At 47.9% G+C, this 24,826-nt stretch overlaps 2 protein-coding genes across 7 annotated transcripts in view; one reads left to right on the forward strand and one right to left on the reverse strand.

The window, feature by feature from the left end:
- The first annotated feature begins 3,781 nt into the window (after window positions 1-3,781).
- vdac3 (voltage dependent anion channel 3) lies at window positions 3,782-19,476 on the forward strand. Of its 6 annotated transcripts, none has more exons than XM_033013682.1 (10): window positions 3,782-3,908; window positions 6,779-6,846; window positions 12,704-12,753; window positions 13,419-13,421; window positions 14,497-14,649; window positions 15,418-15,470; window positions 16,284-16,511; window positions 17,084-17,234; window positions 17,796-17,853; window positions 18,963-19,476. In XM_033013682.1, exons 2-10 carry the CDS (start codon window positions 6,780-6,782, stop codon window positions 19,052-19,054), a joined length of 855 nt encoding a protein of 284 aa, XP_032869573.1. In that variant the 5' UTR covers window positions 3,782-3,908; window position 6,779; the 3' UTR covers window positions 19,055-19,476. The 6 variants fall into 6 exon arrangements, with proteins under 6 accessions (XP_032869573.1, XP_032869576.1, XP_032869575.1 ...); XM_033013684.1 differs by having other exon boundaries at window positions 3,805-3,915; XM_033013683.1 differs by having other exon boundaries at window positions 3,807-3,922.
- A 1,447-nt stretch (window positions 19,477-20,923) lies between these two features.
- The window catches only part of LOC116967215 (cGMP-dependent protein kinase 1-like), a 35,145-nt gene continuing 31,242 nt past the window's right edge, over window positions 20,924-24,826 (reverse strand). The window contains exons 16-18 of the mRNA XM_033013651.1: window positions 24,108-24,170; window positions 23,700-23,766; window positions 20,924-22,108 (exon numbers count right to left, since the gene is read on the reverse strand). Of these exons, the coding sequence (XP_032869542.1) occupies window positions 22,010-22,108; window positions 23,700-23,766; window positions 24,108-24,170 (229 nt within the window). The 3' untranslated portion in view covers window positions 20,924-22,009. The remainder of the gene's footprint in view (window positions 22,109-23,699; window positions 23,767-24,107; window positions 24,171-24,826) is intronic.

A 24,826-nucleotide genomic window follows, 5' to 3' on the forward strand; every position in this document is an offset into this window, starting at 1 on the left:
GACCGCGTGTGTTTTCTCCGAGATCTTTGTTTTCCTCCCACACTCCAGAGACATAGAAACATAGAAACATAGAAAATAGGTGCAGGAGGAGGCCATTCGGCCCTTCGAGCCAGCACCGCCATTCATTGTGATCATGGCTGATCATCCCCTATCAATACCCGTGCCTGCCTTCTCCCCATATCCCTTGATTCCACTAGCCCCTAGAGTCTATCTAACTCTTAAATCCATCCAGTGACTTGGCCTCCACTGCCCTCTGTGGCAGGGAATTCCATAAATTCACAACTCTCTGGGTGAAAAAGTTTTTTCTCACCTCAGACTTAAATGACCTCCCCTTTATTCTAAGACTGTGGCCCCTGGTTCTGTAACGTACAGGTTTGTAGGTTAAATGGCTTGGTATAAATCTAAATTGTCCCTAGTGTGTGTAGGATAGTGTTAGTGTGCGGGGATCGCTGGTCGGTGGGTGGGCCGAAGGGCCTGTTTCCGCTCTGTTTGTCCAAACTAAAGTAAACTAAACACCCGGAGAAACCCCAAGCAGAATGTCCAAACTCCTTGGGAAGCACTAACACTTTGAGCATCAGGTAACAGTGGGCCTCTTACATGGTTGGAGCTCCCTCTTGTGTTGGAATTGATACTGTGCAAGATTAATCTCTGCATGGCGATGTGACTTGCTGGACACACACATGAATAGAATAAGTTTAGAGAGATATGTATGGACCAAACGCAGGCAGGTGGAACTAGCCCACCTAGGGCTGCATGTTGCTCGGTTGGGCTGAGTTGGCAAAGTTGGGCTGAAGGGCCTCTTTATCTGCTGCATGAGTGACTATGGACTGAGCTGAGAGATTATAAAGTCATTAGTGGAACACTCAGAAGCTAATGCAGGGGCCAAGGGCAACAAAGTCCACAGAGTTTGCAACTAGAGCTAAGTGGCGCAGAGGTAGAGTTGCTGCCTCACAGTGCCGGTGACCCGGGTTCGATCCCGACTACGGGTGCTGTCTGTACGGAGTTTGCACGTGTTCTCCCCGTGACCTGCGTGGGTTTTCTCCGAGGTCTTCGGTCTCCTCCCCCACTCCAAAGACGTACAGGTTTGTAGGTTAACTGACTTGGGTCAAGTGTAAATTGTCCCTAGTGTGTGTAGGATAGTGTTAGTGTGCGGGGGTCGCTGGTCAGCACGGACTCGCTGGGCCGAAGGGCCGGTTTCTGCGCTGTATCTCTAAACTAAACTAGAAATTAAACTAAGAATCGATGGCTGGGGGAAATTTGTGACTGAGCCACAGGATTGTGTCTGAAGAAGGGTCCTCACTTATTTCTTGCCTATACAATGTGCCATCGTCAACGATATAGTCCCCACATTAAAACAAAGTCAAAATATAAAGCAAGGCTGCCTGTCTCTCATCGCCTTCTTGAATTGTATCTCTTCGATCAAGGCATCCAACTGTATTTTGAATGTCTTCAATGCATCTTCTGCCTTCACCGCCGTCTTTATTTTCAGTGTTCCATTTGATGTTGATACCCAGTCTGATGAAGCAGCCTCCAGCCATCGTCACCTTCCACTGGGATATAACTCATCTCGTACACGTAGACCACCTTCTGATCCAGTTCCACCTTCTCAACTCAGCCTTCGAGGGTTTTATTTTAGTAGTCGATTTCTCTCGTTTTATGGAACTTTGCCAAAATCTTCTTCAAAGTGCAGATAAACTGTATTATGTTGCATTTTTAGCAAAGGGTGATGTGTTACTGGTGCAATATTTCTATTGCTTGAAGGCTTTATGGAAGTGTTCACTGTACTGTTTCAAACAGCAGTCTCTGCTTCAATGGGGTCTCCTGGAGAATATAATATTGGCTTCAGAGTCCCTGAGAGCCACATATAAATGTCTGGAGCTAGAGGTTCAGTTGTGTGAGTACAAAGCAACGAAGTACATTGGTGTTGATTGGATTTTAATGGAAGCAGTGCTCATTGAAGAGCCTTTTATTACAGAGATTGCAATTTTACTAAACAGATCTCTTGTCAATAAATGGGAATATTAAGCAGGATAAATGCCCGATCAACTTAAAATGGAGGTGGTGATTTTGAAAAAAGACTTGCATTTTATATGAACCTAAACATATACAAAATAAAAATAGTGCAAATATGTTTACAGGACCTAGAACAGCACGGCACAAGAAAGGGCCTTGCGGGCCACAATGTTTGTGCCGAACATGAATGCCAAGTTAAACTGATCTCAGCTGCCTGTATATGAGGATTATGAGGAAAAACCTTTTCACCCAGAGAGTTGTCAATTTGTGGAATACTCTGCCTCAGAAGGCAGTGGAGGCCGATTCACTGGATGCATTCAAAAGAGAGTTAGATAGAGCTCTTAGGGATAGAGGAATCAAGGGACATGGGGAGAAAGCAGGAACGGGATACTGATTGTGGATGATCACATTGAATGGCGGAGCTGGCTCGAAGGGCCGAATGGCCTCCTCCTGCACCTATTTTCTATGTTTCTATGAATATGAACCATATCCCTCTAATCACTGCAGTTCCATGTGCTTATTTAAAAAACCTCTATTGTATTTGCCTCCATCACCACCCCTGTGGTCTAGGCTCCCACTATGCTCTCTGTAAATAACTTGCCCCAGAACGGAGACGAGGAAACACTTTTTCTCACAGAGTGTTGTGAGTGGAATTCTCTGCCTCAGTGGAGGCCGGTTCTCTGGATACTTTCAAGAGAGAGCTAGATAGGGCTCTTAAAGATAGTGGAGTCAGGGGATATGGGGAGAAGGCAGGAACAGGGTACTGATTGGGGATGATCAGCCATGATCACATTGAATGGCGGTGCTGGCTTAAAGGGCTGAATGGCCTACTCCTGCACCTATTGTCTATTGTCTATTATCTATCTCCATTAAACATTCCCTCTCTATGACCTTATAGCTATGCCAACTAGTGTTGGACATTTCTACCTTGGGACAAAGGTCCTGACTGTCTACCCTATCTGTACGAATCATAATTCTATATACTTTCATCAAGTCTCCCCTCAACCTCTGACTTGCCAGAGAAAACAATCCAAGTCTAATCAGTCTGAAGATGGGTCTCGACCTGAAACATCACCCATTCCTTCTCTGCCCTGCCCTGCTGAGTTACTCCAAATGTTTGTGTCTACCTCCAGCACCAGACTAGTTCCGCCACGATGCAGTGGAGAACATCACAGGAGATATTTTTTTTTCCTGTGGCTATCAAACTGTACAACTACTTCCCCTTCTGTCGTGGGGTAGACTAACTCCCCTTCCTCTCCCCAATCTTTGCACATCCCCAATCCTGGACTGTCCACTTGTCACTTTAATTTCATGTTTCATTTATCCTGTTGTGTTTTATGACTGTTGGCAGACCGATTTAATATATAAAGTTCTATTGTATCGTATCCAACCTCTCCCTGTTGCTAAAACCCTCTAATCCAGGCAGCATTGTGGTAATGTCCATACATTCTCAGTGTGTGTACATTCAACAGTGCCATACTCAGTGGCAGGAGGTACCTAGGTCACTCTGCACTGATGGATGGAGGTGAGGAGCCAGGGAGAGGATAAGGCCGAGTGCGCCTGCGCGGGGTGCCGTCCGCCCACTCACACCCCCCGACAGTGCCGGCATTTCACTCGACGGCGCAGGCGCGGTGCCGGCACTTCACTCGACAGCGCAGGCGCGGTGCCGGCACGTCACTCGACGGCGCAGGCACGGTGCCGGCACTTCACTCGACGGCGCAGGCGCTGTGCCGGCACTTCACTCGACGGCGCAGGCGCGGTGCCGGCACGTCACTCGACGGCGCAGGCGCGGTGCCGGCACTTCACTCGACGGCGCAGGCGCGGAGTAGCGGGCTGTCTCCTTCACCTTGTCCTCAGCAGCAGCGGGTTTAGGTCGGTCGGAGCGGAGACGCCAGGTGACAGGTGACAGGGCGCGGGGACCGGGGACAGGGGAGATCCCGGGCTCGGGTGGCTGGGGCGCGGTGAGGCGATCGTGTGTCGGGCCTGGTCTGGTCTTGTCTGACAGGGCTGGGGGCTGGTGCTGGGCCCTTGGGGCAGGATGTGGACATCGTCACCTCCCCCCCTTTCTCACTGACCCCTCCCCTCCATCCCCCCCCTTTCTCACTGACCCCTCCCCTCCATCCCCCCCTCTCCACCCCCCCTCCCCTTTCCCACTCCCTCCCCCCCTTTCCCACCGACCCATCCCCCCCTCCCCCCCCTTTCTCACTGACCCCTCCCCTCCATCCCCCCCTCTCCACCCCCCTCCCCTTTCCCACCGACCCCACCCCTCCATCCCTCCCCTTTCCCACCGACCCCACCCCTCCATCCCTCCCCTTTCCCACCGACCCCACCCCCCCCCTCTCCACCCCCCTCCCCTTTCCCACCCCCCCCCTCCCCCCCTTTCTCACCGACCCCTCCCCTCCACCCCCCCTCTCCACCCCCCCTCCCCTTTCCCACCCCCCCTCCCCCCCCTTTCTCACCGACCCCTCCCCTCCACCCCCCCCCTCTCCATCTCCCCCCCCCCCTTTCCCACCGACCCCTCAACTCCATCTCCCCCCCCCCTTTCCCACCCCCCCTCCCCTCCATTCCCCCCCTCCCCCTCTTTCCCACCGACCCCTCAACTCCATCTCCCCCCCCCCTTTCTCACCGACCCCTCCCCTCCATCCCCCCCCCCCTTTCCCACCGACCCCATTCCCCCCCTCCATCCTTTCCCATCGACCCCTCCCCTCCATCCCCCCCCCCCCCCTCCACTCCATGGCAGGCACGGTGGAACAGCGGTAGAGTTGCTGCCTTACAGCAGAATGCAGCGCCAGAGACCCGGGTTCGAGTCTGACTACGGGTGCTGTCTGTACGGAGTCTGCACGTTCTCCCCGTGACACTCCAAAGACGTGCAGCTTTGTAGGTTAATTGGCCTGGTTAAAAAAAATAAAAAAATTGTCCAGTGCTGAGTGAGCCTCCACCTAAACCTTTTCAGCGTTCCACATCCAGATCCAGATCCCCCATTCCCCCATCTGCCTCCCCCATTCCCCCATCTGCCTCCCCCATTCCCCCATCTGCCTCCCCATTCCCCCCTCCCCCGCCCCATTACCCCATTACTTCCCCCTCCCCATTCCCCATCTATTCACCCCCCTTCCTCTCCATTCCCCCCCATCCATTCACCCCTTTCCTATTCCTCTTCCCACCCAATCCCCCATACCCCCTCCCTGTCCCCCCTCCTCCCCCCAAAAACAATCCAAAATTGTCCAACCTCTCCACAGAGCTAATGCCCTTTAATCCAGACAGCATTCTGATATTTTATTCATGTATATATTGAGGTCCAGTAGATTGGGTTTTGTTCTCTAATTATTATGAATTTGTTAATTATTATTCAGTCCAGTTGAGGCCTATACAAGTTTTATAAATTAGAATGTAACTTCCTCTGTTTTTTGCCTGATAAAGCCCAGCAGCCCATATAGATAGAAACAAAAAGCTGGAGTAAATCATAGGGACTGACAGCATCTCTGGATAGAAGAAATGGGTGACGTTTCTGAAGATGGGTCTCGAACCGAAACGCCACCGGTCCACAGATGCTGCCTGTCCCGCTGAGTTACTCCAGCATTTTGTGTCTACCTTCTGTGTAAACCAGCATCTGCAGTTCCTTCCTACACCCCAGTATCCCATATGCTGCCTTAACCACATTTTATACTTACACTGACACCCTCAAGGGTTCCTGGACTTCAATGCCCCCTGTTCATCAATGCCCTGTTAGACCCTCCTCCAATGTGGAACCTTGTCAAAGGCCTCACTGATGTCCATGTAAACCATATCTCGTCTGCCCTCATCAATATATTTGTTTGTTTCCTCTGAAAAATCAATCAGGTTGGTTAGACAGGATCTGTTCTTATGTTTTATAAAATATACACAATTGACATGAGTGAAATTGTAGCCTGAATGTAAAATTGATTAGGAGAGAAAGACTGAACTGATTATTATTTTCGTACTGGAGTCTGCTATACATTGTTCCTCCCTGTTGTCGCAAGGAGGAATGAGTATAAGGTTCGAAAGTGCGCGGCCTGAAGATTGGTATTCGGTGGCACAGTGGCGCAGCAGGTAGAGCTGCTGCCTCGCATTGCCAGAGACCCAGGTTTGAACATAACCTCAGGAATTGCCTGCTTGGAATCTGCACCAATCTCCCTGTGACTGCGCGGATTTCCTACGGTGGGCTCTGGTATCTACCCCCCCCCCCCCACATTCCCAAGATGTGTGAGTTTGTAGGTTTTATTGGCCTCTGCGTAAATTGCCCCTAGAATGTAGGTTGATGCAAAAGTAGGGAAATATAGAATTAGTGTGAATGGGTGGTCAGTATGGACTAGGTGGGCCGAAGGGCCTGTTTCTGTGTTGTATCTTTCAAGCAATCAATCAAAAATCATTCAATTGTCTCATTCATTTTCCTCCCCTTGGAACATTCATTCACACATCCTATCTTTTTTTCCATGGTGGAATCTTACTAGTTATCTTTTCTTTCTAATCATGAAAGATGCTGAAGAGGCTCACACCGTTTAAAGCAGCCAGTGTCAGTCCCTGACACACTGGATCTAAACTAAAGCAGCTAATAGTGCCTCAGTACAATCACTTGGTCACTGGGTGGAAACTGGTTAAAGTTTGTTTAATTTGAACTCTGGAACCTATTATGGCAAATGACAAACTCGCCAACAAACATGGGTCCTGGATTTTGGAAGAGTAAGACATTAAGTCTGAGTATGTGTTGAGTTTCTGTTAAATGGTTTTATCTCCTTTCCAATGGCAGGATGTTTGTGCCACCTTCATACGCAGATCTTGGGAAATCCAGCAGGGATCTCTTCAACAAAGGATATGGTCAGTATCTTTTTTATCTGAGTGACGTCAGAACTGTTCCAAAGGTTGGATAAGAGTTGAGTTATAAATGCCTTTGCAAATTGATTGGAGATTGTCATTGCACCTCGCCTCATTTCTGCAAAGAATATAATTGTATATATTTTTAAATAATGTTTGAATGTACAAATGCCTCACATCTAATAAACACGTTGTGATTACTGTTGCAGTAATGGTGGATATGTTATATTTGTATGGTAATGCACTCCTGCCCAACGTACTAATCCAGTGTTTTTGTAAATCAGCATCTATTGCACATATTTACACCCACGTCCAGCTGTGACACACTTCCTCGCTTATGTGTTGTAGTATCAACCCAGATTGTTCATAAGTCATTGGAGCAGAATTAGGCCATTTAGCCCGTCGAGTCTACTCTGCTTTTCAATCGCGGCTGATCTATCTCTCCCTACCAACCCCATTCTCCTGCCTTCTCCCCATAACCTTTGACACCCTAACTAATCTGGAATCTGTCAATTTTCACTTTAAAAATACCCAATGACTTGGCCTCGACAGCTGTCTGGGGCAATGAATTCCACAGATTCTCCACCATTCCGACGAAAGAAATTCCTCCTCATCCCCGTTCTAAAACTTCACAAGCATTGTGCGTTCAAATGACAAGAGTTGGAATTGAACCTGTATTCTTCTGCTACCCCTGTGCAAAAGAGAGATTTATGATTGTATAGTAGGATTCACACCCCTTGTGGACAGGACAAAGGTATTTACAGCCACAGGAGGATCTGCTACCATCCAATACAATCACTCTACTCAAATCTATTTCATCTATTGTTCTTGATTCTGGCTTGATTGTATTAATGTATAATATTACCTGATTTGATTGGATAGTATGGAAAACAAAGCTGTGTAGATAGAACTGCAGATGCTGGTATATACTGAAGATAGACACAAAGTGCCGGAGTAACTCAGCGGGACAGGCAGCATCTCGGAGAAAAAAGGGATGGGTGCTGTTTTGGGTCGGGGCCCTTCTTCAGACTGTTCTTCAGACTGAATCCCAGCCCGAAATATTACCCATCCATTTTCTCTAGAGATGCTGCTTGACCCGCAGAGTCACTCCAGCACTGTGGAACATCTGTAGAAAACAAAGCCTTTCACTGTACTTTGGTACATGTGATTATAATAAACCTAATCCTCTTCAAGTAAATTGGGATTTTTAAAAAATACCATCAAAAATTGATTTGCCTGTTGTTTTTGTGGGCCTTTTCAGTTTAATTTGTAATCATATGTGGTGTCCTGGAATAGAAGGCAACGTGATGAATCAGCCGATTTCCTGTGATCTGTTCCTAGTTCAGTTCCTAGTTCACTTTTGGTCTCCAAATTTGAGGAAGGACATTCTTGCTATTGAGGGAGTGTAGTGTAAGTTCACGAGGTTAATTCCCAGGATGGCGGGACTGACATATGTTGATAGAGTGGAGCGGCTGGGCTTGTACACTCTGGAATTTAGAAGGATGAGAGGGTATCTTATTGAAACATAAAAGATTATTAAGGGATTGGACACACTAGAGGCAGGAAACATGTTCCTGATGTTGGGGGAGTCCAGAACCAGGGGTCACAGTTTAAGAATAAGGGGTAGGCCATTTAGATGAGGAAAAAGTTTTCACCCAGAGAATTGTGAATCTGTGGAATTCTCTGCCTCAGAAGGCAGTGGAGGCCAATTCTCTAGATGCTTTCAAGAGAGAGTTAGATAGAGCTCTTAAAGATAACGGAGTCAAGGGATATGACGAGAAGGCAGGAACGGGGTACTGATTGTGGATGATCAGCCATGATCACAATGAATGGCGGTGCTGGCTCAAAGGTCCGAATGGCCTCTACTCCTGCACCTATTGTCTATTGACATGTATTCTGTGCATTTGTGGCAGTGGTTTTCCTTCTCTTTTGCCAATGATTTTCAAATGATCTCAATATTTCCTGTAATGAAGTGTCAGTGGGCCTTTATTTGCAACCCTGCCCTCCCGAAATGCAGAGAGAAAGTGGAAGCTGCCTGTGTTCTCCACAATGGATTAACCACAATTAACAATAGCTTGTGATCACAATGAAGCCACTGCAAGTCCCTCTTTGCCTGGGCGTGCACTGCCACTTGTTCTTTGTTCAAAAGGTTAAGCTGGGGAGGGGTGAGGGGAGGTGGTGGGTTGGGGGCCTGTGTGGAGAGGTGCTGCTGGTTTCTCCAAAATTTCAAGCAGTACCAAGTAGTGAAGCATCTGATGTCTTCCATACTGGTTATTGTTGGGTGGGGGAGGGGGAGGGAGGGGGGAGGGGAGGGGGAGGGAGGGGAGAGGGGAGGGGAGGGGAGGGGGAGGTGGGGGGGGGGAAATGCCTGCATTACTGGCCAGACTGGGGTGATTTCTCAGCCTTACTGGGACTTGCTCCCTCTGTATTCCCCGCGACGGTTTGATTCTAAGCGCAGTTACGGAGTTTTTTGTGAAGGGGAAGCACGTGCACAGATCTGGAATGGAGGGTGAGCCTGGCACTGATTGATATGAGCAGAAGCACTCGGAAAATACTTCACATTCATTTATGGCCACGTGAGGCAGTCCAGTGTATGTCATTGATTCTTGCTGGTGCCAATGGATCTGATGCAATAGCTCTTTATATAGTAACAGCAGCTATTTTTTGCAAAGAGCCCCTGAGAGTGAAACTTGGTGTACGAGTCGATTTGACTGCTATCAAATAATTCACGAGTAAATCCACTGGCATCCGCTTTTGCAGAGATTTGTAACTGATGTGAGCTGAGGAGAAATAAATGGGAGAGCCCAAGTGGTGCAAGAATTTAATTAAACCTTGACATGGTGAATCCTGGGTTTTAACTGAGTGTAGGCTGCTGTCAGTGTGAATTGTGAAGCATTATTATTTGGATATAAGCATTGCAGCCATGGAAACAATAGCTGACCACCACAATATTACATTCCAAACTTAATACAGTGCCCTCCATAATGTTTGGGACAAAGGCCCATCATTTATTTATTTGCCTCTGTATTCCACAATTTGTAATAGAAAAAATCACATGTGGTTAAAGTACACATGGTCAGATTTTATTAACGGCCATTTTTATTCAAGGGTTTCGGCCCAAAACGTTGCCTATTTCCTTCGCTCCTTAGATGCTGCTGCACCCGCTGAGTTTCTCCAGCACTTTTGTCTACCTTTGAAATTACAGCTGTGTTTATACATAGTCCCCCCCATTTCAGGGCACAACAATTTCCAAATCTCAAATTGTGGAATACAGAGGTAAATAAATAAATGATGGGTCTTTGTCCCAAACATTATGGAGGGCACTGTATATGCGGGGACAAAGACAACTTCAGAATCAAGAAAGGTCTTGACCTGAGTTACGTTATAGACAATAGACAATAGGTGCAGGAGTAGAGGCCATTCGGCCCTTCGAGTCCGCACCACTATTCAATGTGATCATGGCTGATCATCCCCAATCAGTACCCCGTTCCTGCCTTCTCCCCATATCCCCTGACTCCGCTATCTTTAAGAGCCCTATCTAGCTCTCTCCTGAAAGTATCCAGAGAACCGGCCTCCACTGCCCTCTGAGGCAGAGAATTCCACAGACGTTGGTACACAGTGGTTCAAAAACCTTGTTGATGGGAGGTAGCTGTTCTTCTTCTGTAGATTCCTTCTATGGTGGGAGGGTCAATGCCGGGCAGTATCCACCACCCTCTGCAGCCTCCGTTGATCCTTGGCGTTCAAGTTACTGAACGAGTCTGTGATGCAGCCAGGCAGTGTGCTCTCCACCATACACCTGTAGAAGTTCGATAGAGTACTCGGCCACCTGTCGACTCTCCTGAAACCTCTGAGGAAGTGGAGGCGTGGTAGAGCTTTCTTTTTGATGGAGTGATAATTAGATGCAAGTACTCCTTAATACCACCACTTATGTACTTGTCATGGAACCCCACCCTCGACACATACACTTTTACCTTTAAGTACAATGGTTCAGGGTTTTTTATATTTCAAACAATGTTGGATTTAATTTAATTCCTGGAATTTTTGGTATTTCCTTGTAGTTAGAAATATTCAGCATTTTGCTCCGAAGCCCTGTGCAATATCAGCAGTACCAGTCAAACGTCACCTATTCCTTCGCTCCATAGATGCTGCCTCACCCGCGGAGTTTCTCCAGCATTTTTATCTACCTGGTTTACAAAAGCTTGATTCATGGACTCCCCTAAATGTGACTAAACTCACATGATATTAAATTCAAAAGTTGCTGCCTTACAGTGCCAGAGACCCGGTTGTTGTCTATCTGGAGTTTGTACGTTCTCCCTGTGAGCGATTGGGTTTACTCCGGGTGCTCCAGTTTCCTCCCGCACTCCTGAAGTGCAGGTTTGTAGGTTAATTGCCTTCCGTAACTTTGTCCCTAGTGTGTTGGATAGAAGTAGTCTGCGGGAGTGCAGATTGGTGCGGACTTGGTGGGCAAAAGGGCATGTTTCCACACTGTATCTCTAAACTAAACCAGATTACTTTCCCCTCCCTGTCTCCACTTTTGGTGATTGTTCTTTCTCATTAATCATGTGTGATTTTGATGCCCTTCGCCACAACATGTGGAGGTGTGGTCACTGTAGTGAGACATTTTATGAGCATATTCTAACTTATGGACAATATTGACTCAGTAATAATAATAATAAATTTTATTTATGGGCGCCTTTCAAGAGTCTCAAGGACACCTTACAAAAATTTAGCATGTAGAGGAAAAACATGTAAGGGGAATGAAATAAATAGTAGAGACATGACTAGTACACAAAGTAAAGACAGAATTCAATTCAAAACACAATATGAGGCAATTCAAGCACAGATGAAAAGGGAGGGGGACGTGGGGCTAAGGATAGGCAGAGGTGAAGAGATGGGTCTTGAGGCGGGACTGGAAGATGGTGAGGGACACGGAATTGCGGATCAGTTGGGGGAGGGAGTTCCAGAGCCTGGGAGCTGCCCTGGAGAAGGCTCTGTCCCCAAAACTGCGGAGGTTGGACTTGTGGATGGAGAGGAGACCGGCTGATATGGATCTGAGGGACCGTGAGGGTTGGTAGGGGGAGAGGAGGTCAGTGAGATATGGGGGGGCCAGATGGTGGAGGGCTTTGTAGGTGAGGATCAGGATTTTGTAGGTGATCCGGTGGGAGATGGGAAGCCAGTGAAGTTGTTTGAGGACTGGAGTGATGTGATGCCAGGATTTGGTGTGGGTGATGAGTCGGGCGGTTGCATTCTGGACCAGTTGGAGTCGGTTGATGTAGGTGGAGCTGATGCCAAGGAGAAGTGAGTTGCAATAGTCCAGTCGGGAGGAGATAAAGGCATGGATGAGTCTTTCAGCAGCGGGAGGTGTGAGAGAGGGTCTGAGTTTGGCGATGTTGCGGAGATGAAAGAAGGAGGTTTTAATGACATGGCGGATGTGAGGCTCAAGGGAGAGGGTAGAATCAAAGATCACGCCAAGGTTGCGGGCCTGGGGAGATGGGGAGACAGTGGTGCCGTCGATGGTGAGAGTGGGGTTATTGATTTTGCTGAGTGTGGATTTGGAGCCTATGAGGAGGAATTCTGTCTTATCGCTGTTGAGTTTGAGGAAGTTATGTTGCATCCAGGTTTTTATAGCTGACAAACAGGAGTTGATATGGGAGAGGGGGGGGTTGTGGGGGGATTTGGTGCCGAGGTAGATCTGGGTGTCATCGGCGTAACAGTGGAAGTCCAGGTTGAAGTGGCGGAGTATCTGACCAAGGGGTCACAGACATTACACAGTATTGTCTGTGAAAGCAGAATTCATTCATTGCCACAGGACAGGTTGTAGTGCTGCCCACACTAAAGTTTCCTTGTTCTCTTTCATTAGGGTTCGGTTTGGTGAAGCTGGATCTCAAGACCAAATCATCGAGTGGAGTGGTGAGTGTTATAGAAAAGCACTAAGTTGGGACGTCTGTTTCTGATAGTAAAATGGACAGCCTTTCACAATATGCTGTCAGGTGATAGGGAAAGGCAACAATGCCTGCCGGGAAATGGGAATAATTAGAATTATTTCAGATCACAACTGTACAAATCTCGAGCTGATCAGAAAACAGCTTTGAGAATGTCCTAGGAAGGAAGTGATTGAGAGAGGTATGATTATTATATGCTGGCATTTGTGAGACCCTTTTAATATTTGTGTATTAACATTGTTACATTTGGAGCAAATGATCTGAGCCAGGGTTAATTTGCATCAAGCTTTAGTTTCTCCATTAACTGAACCTGAATGAACCTCAGTAAACTTTGTGAATTGGTCTTCTGCAGATGCCTTTCCTGATGTTCTCTGTTTCATACTCTCAATTCATTTACAAGCCTTTCCCAATAAGCTGTTTGGTTATTGAGTCCAACCACAACTTTCAGTGCTGTCACCACTGCATTCTAAGGATAGGTGGAACTATCTGGATGGGAATTGGTGACTTTCACTCTGCCGTCTGTGTCTGCCAGTATATTGGTCACACTTGATCTTGCAGACAAATTCTAACATACTTTTCCCCTCTTTGCTTTCCTCTTGCTGCCTGATTGTGTGTGCTGGATTCTGCACTCAGATGGTAAGAAAGTGTTGCTGAATCCATATGTGTTCTCTCACCTTCTCCTCCCTGCCTTCCCCTTTTGACATTTGATTAACACAGTGCCTGGATGTGAAGAATGTTTGATTTATTTCTGCTGATGGTGTTGCCTCCCTGCCCTGCTGCTTGCCCTGCTCAGGTGCCAGTGTTCTATGCTGTATATTTGTGGCCTGATATTCCCAGGCTGAGCTGAGGCAGCAAGGTGTACAGAGACGAAATATAACAAATTGTTATCAGGTCTCCAGGCCATAATTCCCAGATTATTATGCGGGTTGTATTGGATATTCGAGAGGTTTATGGGAATTTGATGTGAAACTGATTAAATTGTTTAGTATTTAGCCTGTGTTAGTATTTAGTATTGTTGTCCAGCTATAAGTTTGTTATTTCTTCCTTGGTCTGGACTTCCTAGCTGAGGAAATAATTTTAGGTTACAGCATGGAAACAGGCCATTTGGCCCATCTAGTTCTATGTTATCTCACGTTCATCTCCTCTCCCTACATGGGGGAATTTACAGAGGACAATTAACCTACAAATCCCGACGTTTTTGGGATGTGCGAGGAAACCCATGTGGTTACAGGGAGAACGTACAAACTCCACACAGACAGTGTCAGCGGTCAGCATCGAACCCGGGACTCTGGCGCCATGAAACGGCAGCTTTACTAGCTGCGTAACTGCACCATCGTTTCTCTGCGTCTGTTCACAGGCTCTTTGTTCACCCTTCACGTGTGCCGTGTACCCCCCCCCTTCCCTGCCCACTACACTTGATGCACTTGATGTGACAAATAGCCAATTGAGCAAGTGACTGGAAGAGTTGATGCGTATGGAGCTGGGCATAAGATCCCTGCCAAGTAAACTTGCTGTGTGTTAGCCGCTCTTTATTGAAAACCTGATTCCTACTTCTGCGGTCTTTAATTTCCTGTAACAAAATTGTGGAATAAATAATGGAATTAAAATGAGTTGTATTTTACCATGTCAGAAACTAACATGATAGATCTACACTACAAATCTATTGGCCCCAGCAGTGGGTAGGAAGGTTTTGAAATGTTTTCTCTTTTAGGAGTTTACTACCTCTGGGACTTCAAACACTGACTCGGGCAAAGCTACAGGCAGCCTGGAAACTAAGTATAAAATGAAGGACTACGGCATCACCTTCACTGAGAAGTGGACTACAGAGAACACTATGGCTGCTGAGATCAGTCTTGAAGATAAGGTCTGTAGAACAAACACATGCATTCCAAGAATGGGAGAAAGTAAATATTAGCATAAAGAAAACTTGAATTATTAACATGGTGTTAAATGTAAATAGTCTTGTGCAGTGTTAGCTGAATCGACCCAAGATTAAAATGAGCTCCAGGCAATTCAAGCAAATTCCTTTTAAATCTTGATCATTTGGATGCAGTGCTGTCTGATGTACCCCACAGGATATGTCGAGCTAGCCTTGCCTGATTACAATTACTGATGTTGACTGGACTGCATGTTTGCATTCACAGTCCCTGACCTGAAGACAATTGGCGTGGGTGGGTAAATCGTGTCACTAACATTGTCTGTTGAAAGATACGGCTTGGAAACAGACCCTGCGGTCCACCGAATCCATGCTGGCCATCGACTGCTCATTCACACAGACATCACACTGTATCAGGATCGAACCCCCCACCCCCCCCCCCCCCATCCCCTCAGCTCGATCCATCTATCACTGGATAGATCTATCACTGGATCTATCATCGCTCCATAGATGCTGCTGCACCCGCTGAGTTTCCCCAGCAATTTTGTGTACCATCTATCACTTGCCAGGTTTTGTCTCTTCAGCTTTCTCCCCTCCACTACAATCAGCATGAAGAAGGGTCCCGACACGAAACTTTGTCTGTCAGTGCCTCACAGATACTGTGTGACTTGCTGGGTGGCTCGCTGAGTTCCTCCAGCACTTTGTGTTTTGCTGTTTCCAAAAATAAAACCTAATTCCCGTTTCCTTTCTCCACAGCTTGCTAAAGGACTGAAGTTGACGTTTGACACCACATTTGTACCAAACACAGGGTAAAGGTCGTACTATCTGCTTAATGTGGGGGGGGGGGGGGGGGGCCCGCAGGGGGAATAGTTTACAACATGAATCTTGCTTCCTTGGTTAAGAAGCTAGACATAAATGCTGGAGAAACTCAGCGGGTGAGACAGCATCTATGGAGTGCTTTTCATTCGCACCAGTGCTATGATACAATAGGAATCATTTTTAGTTTTAGAGATACAGGGCAGAAACAGGCCCTTCGGCCCACCGGGTCCGAGCCGACCAGCAATCCCCGCACATCAACATTATCCTACACCCACTAGGGACAATTTTTACATTTACCAAGCCAATTAACCTACAAACCTGCACGTCTTTGGAGTGTGGGAGGAAACCGAAGATCTCGGAGAAAACCCACGCAGGTCATGGGGAGAACGTGCAAACTCCGTACAGACAGCACCCGTAGTCGGGATTGAACCCGGGTCTCCGGCGTTGTATTCGCTGTACGGCAACAACTCTACCGCTGCGCCACCGTGACTGCGAATACACCACTGGAGATCCGGGTTCGTTTCCGACTACGGGTGCTGTCTGTACAGAGTTTGTACCTTCTCCCCGTGACCTGCGTGGGTTTTCTCCGAGATCTTCGGTTTCCTCCCACACTCCAAAGACGTGCAGGTTTGTAGGTTAATTGGCTTGGTAAATGTATAAATTGTCCCTAGTGGGTGTAGGATAATGTTGATGTGCGGGGATTGCTGGTCGGCTCGGACCCGGTGGGCCGAAGGGCCTGTTTCCGCGCTGTATCTCTAAACTAAACTAAACTAAATGAATCTGGATTTGTGCTTTGCCTGCAGAAAGAAAAGTGGAAAGCTGAAGACCGCCTACAAGCGAGACTACATTAACTTGGGTTGTGATGTTGACTTTGACTTCGTCGGCCCCACCATCTACAGTGCGGCAGTTTTTGGGTACGAAGGCTGGATCATCGGCCACCAAATGGCCTTCGACACTGCCAAGTCCAAGCTGGCACAGAGCAACTTCTCCTTGGGGTACCGGGCTGGCGATTTCCAGTTGCATACACACGTGTAAGTACACCTGAGAATGGAGGGCGCTTGCATTCACAGCTCAGTTTCTCTGCTGAACCTTGCGTTCAAGAAGAACATGTCATTTAATCTGCTCAATCTCCCACACTCCAAACTAGTCGCCTGTAGTTGCATCGAAGTGGGACAGGCCCACTTAGGAGACTAAAGATATGTTAAGGGCCTGTCCCACTTACGCCATTTTTTTCGCCGACTTGCCGGCACCCGTCATAGTCCCAGCAGGTCGCCGAAAATGTTCAAAGTGTTTAAAATCCATCCAGCGGCTACCAGAAAAAGGTACGACTCTTTGTCACTCACGACCATACAGGTGTCACTTGTCGACATGTTTGGTGGTGAGTAGTCACCCAAAGAGTCGTACCTTTTTCTGGGCGCCGTTGGATTTTCAACACTCTGAAAATTTTCGGCGACCTTCTGCAACTATGACGAGTGCCGGCAAGTCGGCGAAAAAAATGGGGTAAGTGGGACAGGCCCTTTAGACATCTGGAACTGCTTCTCCACTGCTGCTAATGCGATGGTGCTGCTCAATTAGAATTCCTTTCCTCCACTTTGTGTCTCAGGAATGACGGCGCTGAGTTTGGCGGCTCCATTTACCAGAAGGTGAACGACAAGGTGGAGACTGCAGTCAGCCTTGCCTGGACAGCTGGCAGCAACAACACTCGCTTTGGAATTGCCACCAAGTACCAGATAGACCAGGACGCCTACGTATCAGTGAGTAACCTTGGTGGACATTTATATCCCCAAAATGGATTAACCTCGTATCAGAACAGAGACTGAGAACAAAGTGTTGGTTCCAACTTTAAAGTGGGTTCTCTACTGCGTGTGGGAGAATATGTACAATTATGGACAAATTCTAGGTGGAGAGAGTAATTTAGTAATCTTTCAAAGAGAAGGTTAAGGATAATGGAAGGAATGGCTGCCTAGAATTATATAATTCAGTGATTCGAGGTTTAATAGTGGAGTGGTAAAATTAAATGGTGATTTAAAAATATACAAAAATAAAAGGAAAATTACATCAAGGGAAATTTGTTTTCCTGATAATAGTCTCACTCCCCCTCTCCCTCTCCCCCTCCCCCTCCCCCTCCCCCTCCCCCTCCCCCTCCCCCTCCCCCTCCCCCTCCCCCTCCCCTCCCCCTCCCCCCTCCCCCTCCCCCCCTCCCCCTCTCCCACAGTCTTCCACTCACTTCCCCCCTCTCCCTCCCTCTGCCCCTCGCCCCCTCTCACCATGGTTGTTTTCCCCATTTGTTTGAATACTTATTTGCTGTGTTTCAGGCCAAAGTGAACAACTCCACCCTGATTGGACTGGGATACACTCACACCCTCCGACCAGGTTTGTATACCTTCCCCTCTTAGCTCGTTCAGTTTGAAATATCTTTCATTAGTAATGTAGCTCTGTGATCTGTGCTCTGTTCTGGCGACAATGGTCTCAGTTCGTGCAGTTCGGACAGAGGAAAGGGGTGTGGTTGATACGGCCTGGAGTGGAGTTTATACCTTCTCCCTGTGACCGCGTGGGCTTCCTCCTTCTGGTTGTAAGGCGGAGGAAACTTGATTGGCCGAATGACCTAATTCTTCTCCTATGACCTTCGGCCCACTGAATCTCCCATTCACACCAGTTCTATGTTATCCTACATTTTCATCTACTCCCTACACACTAGAAGCTAATACACAGACCAAACTTTCCTACAAATCCGCATGTCTTTGGGATGTGGGAGGAAACCAGGGGGAATGTGCAAACTCCACACAGACAGCACCCGAGGATCGAGCCCGGGTTTTAATTTTAGAAGTACAGCATGGAGACAGGCCCTTCGGCCCACTGAGTCCATGCTTAACATTGATCACTTGTTCACACTAGTTATCCCACTAAACACTAAGGGCAATTTACAGAGGGCCAATTAACGGACGAAACTGCACGTCTTTGGGATGTGTGAGGAAAACGGAGCAACCGGAGTAAACCCACGCAGTCACAGAGAGAACGTGCAAACTCCACACAGAGAGCACACGGGGATCGAACCTGGGTTTCTGCCGCAGTGAGACAGCAGCTCTATAAGCTGCCCAACTGTGTTGCCCGCAGAGCTATTAGTCGCATGAAGGGGTCTTTGGAGAATGTGGGTGTGCGACGTGAAGGGCCATTATAGGGCGCGTGGAGGTGTGGGGAATAGAGGGATGCGGACCACATGCAGGCAGAGGAGAACATGGCATCATGTCTGGCACAAACCTGATGGGCCGAAGGGCCTCCTCCTGCGCTGAACTGTCCTGTGTTGTCAGGGGATATGGGGAGAAGGCAGGAACGGGGTACTGATTGGGGATGATCAGCCATGATCACATTGAATGGTGGTGCTGGCTCGAAGGGCCGAATAGCCTACTCGTGCACCTATTGCCTATTGTCTATACCTGCTGACCCACCCTTTCCCTCCCCTCCCTCCCTCCCTCCCGCCACAGGTGTGAAGTTGACACTCTCTGGGCTGATCGATGCAAAGAACATTCACGCAGGTGGTCACAAGGTGGGTCTGGGCTTTGAGCTGGAAGCATAATTTGCGAAGAGAATCAAAGCAACCTCGGGTTAGCTGCTATCACACTAAAAATCTCTCGAGAAAACGACCCCTCCACAGACAAAAGGCACTGAAGAATTATGAGGATATTTGGCCATATTGTTGGATTTTTATTCTGCTGAGCTCACTCATCGACTGTCAACGGTAAGCATGGATCGCAGTCCCTTGGGACTGGACCGGTTTCCCTCTCAACAGCATCTGGGGGCTGTATCATGCCGATATTCTCATTCTGAATTATCTCCCCAAAACGTCAGCTTTCAATCAAACGCTATAATTACAGCCAATGATTTATCCTCCCCCCTCCCCCTCCCCCCCCGTCCGTATGTGGTGAAGTGCTCCATGACCATTTTTGAATCACTGTCGTGTATTAAACATTGAAAGTAAAATAAAAAGAAGTAATTGACTTTCTTGGTCGTTGTCCTGTTGGAGGCTCCGTGAGTCATTCTGTCGCCGAGCTGCACCGCTGCCTCTGCCAGGGCTGGGAGATGGTCAAACCATGCACTGGTGCTGCAGGTAGTCACATGCAGTTCTTGCAGCCCAGTGCTGTACACACAGCTGTAGCAATGAACCCCCCAGTTGGCAGAAGGTAGCCACATATAGGATGTGCTGGCTCTGGGAAGGGTCCAGAGGAGGTCCCAGGATTGAGGCTGGTTCTCTGGATGCTTTCAAGAGAGAGAACTAGATAGGGCTCTTAAAGATAGCGGAGTCAGGGGATATGGGGAGAAGGCAGGAAGGGGGTACTGATTGGGGATGATCAGCCATGGTCACATTGAATGGCGGTGCTGGCTCGAAGGGCCGAATGGCCTACTCCAACACCTATTGTCTAATCTAAACTGGATAAAGTTAGATTTCATGTCTAAAATGGAAATGGTTAATCGGGTAATGCAGGAATTACTCGGTAGTTACTGAGCTGCGAAATTATTCTGATGATTAACTGTTAATTTGTTGTGGACTTTTGACTGCTCGATTGAGCGTAAACATTTGCAGTAATTTTACATAGAAACATAGAAAATAGGTGCAGGAGTAGGCCATTCGGCCCTTTGAGCCAGCACCGCCATTCATTGTGATCATGGCTGATCGTCCCCAATCAATAAGCCTGCCTTCTCCCCATATCCCTTGACTCCACTAGCCCCTAGAGCTCTATCTAACTCTCTCTTAAATCCATCCAGTGACTTGGCCTCCACTGCCCTCTGGGGCAGGGAATTCCACAGATTCACAACTCTCTGGGTGAAAAAGTTTTTTCACAAATGTCTTAAATGGCCTCCCCTTTATTCTAAGACTGTGGTCCCCTGGTTCTGGACTCGCCCAACATTGGGAACAGCTTTCCTGCATCTACACCAAGAAGGAAGGCCTCTACAAAATCCAAAGCCTGTTAAAAAATAAATTGTTGAAATAAAAACCACAGATGCTGAACATTTTTAGTACATTTATATAGTAAAAAGTTAGAATATGCTGGAAACACTCAGCAGGTCAGGCAGCCTCTGTGGCGAGAGAAACACAATGTTCTGATGTTCCCAGTATAGTGAGAAGATCGGGTACACAATGAGAAATGAATTAGTTTTACAAGAGCCAAATTTATATGTGCCAGCTATTGTAAAGTCCAGAAGGGAGTGGAGTTTTAGTTTTGTTAAGAGATACAGAGTGACAACGTGCCCACTGGCCCACCATGTCCAGGCCGACCAGTGACCACCCGTACACCAGTTCTATCCTACACACTAGGGACGCTTTGCAGAAGCCAATTAACCTGCAAACCCGCACGTCTTTGGAATGTGGGTGGAAACCGAAGCACCTGGAGAAAACCCACGTGGTCACAGGGAGAACGTGTAAACTCCACGCAGACAGCACCCGAGGTGAGGATTGAACCAGGGTCCCGGGCGCTGTGAGGCAGCAACCCTACCCCCACTGGCTACACCCTGCTGACTTGTGACCTTGCACCCAACACACTCCAGCTTGGTTTTGATTTTAAAAGCCAAAAAACTGCAGAGGTCCGAAATCTGCAATAAAATAACAAAATGCAAAGGTTACGGGGGAGAAGGCAGGAGAATGTTGAGAGGGAAAGGTAGATCAGCCATGATTAAATGTTGGAGTAGACTCGATGGGCCAAATGGCCTAATTTTGCTCCTATGACTTATGAACATCCCGATTTGCAGGTTCACCGAGTCTGCAGTTGCCCTCACTGAGGTCACTCAAGGGCCTGTCCCACTTGCCGATCTTTTTTCGGCAACTGCCGGATCTGGGTTGCCAAAAGATTTTGAACATTTCAAAATCCAGCAGCGACAAAAAAAACAGTTGCGACACTTGAGGAGAGGCCGCTCGTCAATACGTTGTCACAGTGCATCACGCCGCGACTTTTTCGGTGACCTGATGCGTCAGTCAATGATGCCGACAGTCGCCTAAAAAATCGGCAAGTGGGACAGGCCCTTTAGATTTAAGAGACTTTTAGACAGGTAGGTGGATTGCCAAGAAAGGAGGGATAGGGGCCATGTTCAGGCAGGGGAGACTAGTGTAACTTGGCATCATGTTCATCCCAGACATTGCCTGCTGTAGGGCCTGTTCTTGTACTGTACAGTTCTACGTTTCTGTAATTCGTATCTGCCTTGTTGAAGTCTCAAGAACACTAATAACACCCCAAAACAGGCCTTACTGATTCAGATTCAATGCTAATAAGAGAGTTTTCCCAATGAAATAAATAGGAGCACCTTTAAATATCTAGCACTCGGCCTACCTGTGGTCTTTCCCTTTATTTACATGCAGCCATACAGTTTTAACTTGCACCTATCCTAGCTGCAGATTATATTCTTTCTCTTTACAGACATCGTGTTGTCCAAGTTGACTCTGCATTACAGACTTTGAGTCTTGTGTCTGCTCCTCTGAATTGTTCCCATCTTTCGCTCCCTGTATCCACGGTACACCGGGTTCAGAGAGCAGGGGACGGAATTAAAAGTCGACATCCCAGCCCGAGTTCTCGTCCGGAGGTTCCTCCTCTGTGTCCTGGGGGAAGGTATCGAAGTTGCTGGAGTCCAGGGGCCCGTTCACCTGGAAAGGACAGACACACACACATTTATCGAGACACAAGAGACCGCAGACGCTGGAATCGTGAGCAAGAAACAAAGAGCTGGAGGAACTCTGCGGGTCAGGCAGCATCTGTGGAGGGAATTGGACAGACGACAATTCGGGTCAGGACTCTTCTTCAGACTGAACTATGAAGAAGTTCTCCTCCTCCTTCAGTGTCTATTCCCTCCACAGACGTTGCCTGACCATCTGAATTCCTCCAACACTTTTCTTTGTTCAGATTCAGATTCAAATGTTATTGTCATTGTGCAGTGTACAGTACAGAGACAACAAAATGCAGTTAGCATCTCCCTATAATGGATGGGATTTATATAGCGCCTTTCTAATACTCAAGGCGCTTTACATCGCATTATTCATTCACTCCTCAGTCACACTCGGTGGTGGTAAGCTACTTCTGTAGCCACAGCTGCCTTGGGGCAGACTGACGGAAGCGTGGCTGCCAATCTGCGCCTACGGCCACCTCCGACCACCACCAATCACTCACACACATTCACACACAGGCAAAGGTGGGTGAAGTGTCTTGCCCAAGGACACAACGACAGTATGCACTCCAAGCGGGATTCGAACCGGCTACCTTCCGGTTGCCAGCCGAACACTTAGCCCATTGTGCCATCTGTCGTCCCAAGAAGAGCGACATAGAATATGTTCAACTTTTAGAGGTGTCCATCGAATGAATCAGCCCCAAAACGTCATCTGTCCTTTCCCTCACAGCGCCAAAGACATGGGTTCGATCCTGACTACAGGTGCTGTCTAGGCGGAGCCTATATGTTCTCCCTGTGACCGCGCGGGCGATCGCCGAGAAAGATGTGCGGGCTTTTGTAAATTGCCCCTCGTGTGCAGAGAGTGGATGAGAGTGAGGGATAACATTGAACTTGGTGCGATTGATGGTGGATTTAGCGGGCCGAATCATGGTTCAGAATAACTGACCCTTCAATGTGGAGGTTTAGAGGTTAGTTTGGAGATACAGCATGGAAAAAATCTCTTTGGTCCATTGAGTTCTTTGTTGACCATCGAACACTCGTTCACAATGGTTGCGTTATCCCACTTTTACATCCATTCCTCTACACACTAGAGAACAGTTAGCCCACAAACCCGGAGGTGGGAGGTAGGAGGAAACCCCTGAAGCACCCAGGGGAAACACACATGGAGAAGGGATGTGGATATGAGAATCCAGGGTTGCTGGAGCCCCCTATTAGATCAAATAGAAATGTTCACATCATGGTGGCGCAGCGGTAGAGTTGCTGCCTTACAGTGACTTACAGACCCGGGTTCGATCCCGACAATGGGTGCTGTCTGTACGGAGTTTGTACGTTCTCCCCGTGACCTGCGTAGGTTTTCTCCGAGATCTTCGGTTTCCTCCCACACTCCAAAGGCGTGCAGGTTTGTAGATTAATTGGCTTGGTGTAAGTGTAAATTGTCCCTAGTGGGTGTAGGATAGTGTTAGTGTGCGGGGATCAGGGGTCGGCACGGACACGGTGGGCCGACTGGCCTGTTTACCACACTGCATCTCTAAGAATAATGTGATGCATAATCTAGAAAATGTGAGGTCGCTTACACTTTGAAGAATAGGTGGAGTGAGTGTTCCTTTCCTGAGACCGTCAAAGTTGAAGCCTTCAAACCACCTGGAACACAAGAAACAGACAATTGTTGTACAGAGTGTACCATTTTATTACATAGAGAGGGGTGGGTGCCTGGGTTTGATCCCGACTACGGGTGCTGTCTGTACGGAGTTTGTACGTTCTCCCCGTGACCTGCGTGGGTTTTCTCCGAGATCTTTGGCTTCCTCCCACACTCCAAAGATGTGCAGGTTTGTAGGTTAATTTGTATACTTGGTATAAGTGTAAATTGTCCCTAGTGAGTGTAGGCTTGTGGTAGTGTGCGGGGATCGCTGGTCGGCACGGACCCGATGGGCCGAAGGGCCTGTTTCTGCACTGTATCTCTAAACCTCTTCCACGCCACTTACTTGTGCTTCTGGATGTCTTTAACTCCGTTCTTTTGGTTGCCGAGCCTCTCGGAAGGATTGTCCCTGTTCAGACACAGAGAGAGTTGGCAGAGTGTTAAGGGCCTGTCTCACTTGGGTGTCATTTACGCGTCATTTACGCGTCACGTCCGGGTCGTTACGCGCGCATGGCGTGCATTATGGCGCGTGGTGAGACGTGGTTGTGTAGGCAGTGACGCAAGGTCACGCGCGGCGCCCCAGGATTTTGGGATTCACAAAATCTTCGCTCGCCAACTGCGTGACGTGCAAATGACGCCCAAATGGGACAGGCCCTTTACACATATGGTGCAGACGGGGTGATGAGTGGACATAGTTCCTCGTACAGGTTCTTCTGCTGTAAATTGTGTCGCCATTACATAAATTGGATATAACCCGAGTGATGTATTGGGGAACACCATTTATATTATTTATGATGCGATCAGGAACTCAAAATCCACTTTAAAGTTGCTTTTGAAGTTGACAAGCAGAAAAAAAGCTGTCTTGGGTTTAAACAGCATAAGGGGAAAAAAAGTTTTATATAAGTCCCTGCAGTAGGCAGACAATATTGTCCCTCAGGAACACAGCTGCTACTTTAATAGGAACCTGAGGGGCAACCTTTTCACAAAGAGGGTGGAGGGTATATTGAACGAACTGCCAGAGGAGGTAGTCGGGGCAGGTATAACAACATTTAGATAGGCTCATGA

Source organism: Amblyraja radiata, chromosome 39 (assembly GCF_010909765.2).
Source record: "Amblyraja radiata isolate CabotCenter1 chromosome 39, sAmbRad1.1.pri, whole genome shotgun sequence".
Lineage (NCBI taxonomy): Eukaryota > Metazoa > Chordata > Chondrichthyes > Rajiformes > Rajidae > Amblyraja > Amblyraja radiata.

What these genes read in the sequence shown, in the direction of transcription:
- vdac3 (XM_033013682.1), top strand. Translation starts at nt 6,780, where the DNA reads ATGTTTGTGCCACCTTCATACGCAGATCTTGGGAAATCCAGCAGGGAT. An exon ending in TTCCAGTTGCATACACACGT is followed by an intron (nt 16,512 to 17,083) that starts GTAAGTACACCT and finishes TTTGTGTCTCAG; the next exon opens with GAATGACGGCGCTGAGTTTG. An exon ending in ACCAGGACGCCTACGTATCA is followed by an intron (nt 17,235 to 17,795) that starts GTGAGTAACCTT and finishes GCTGTGTTTCAG; the next exon opens with GCCAAAGTGAACAACTCCAC.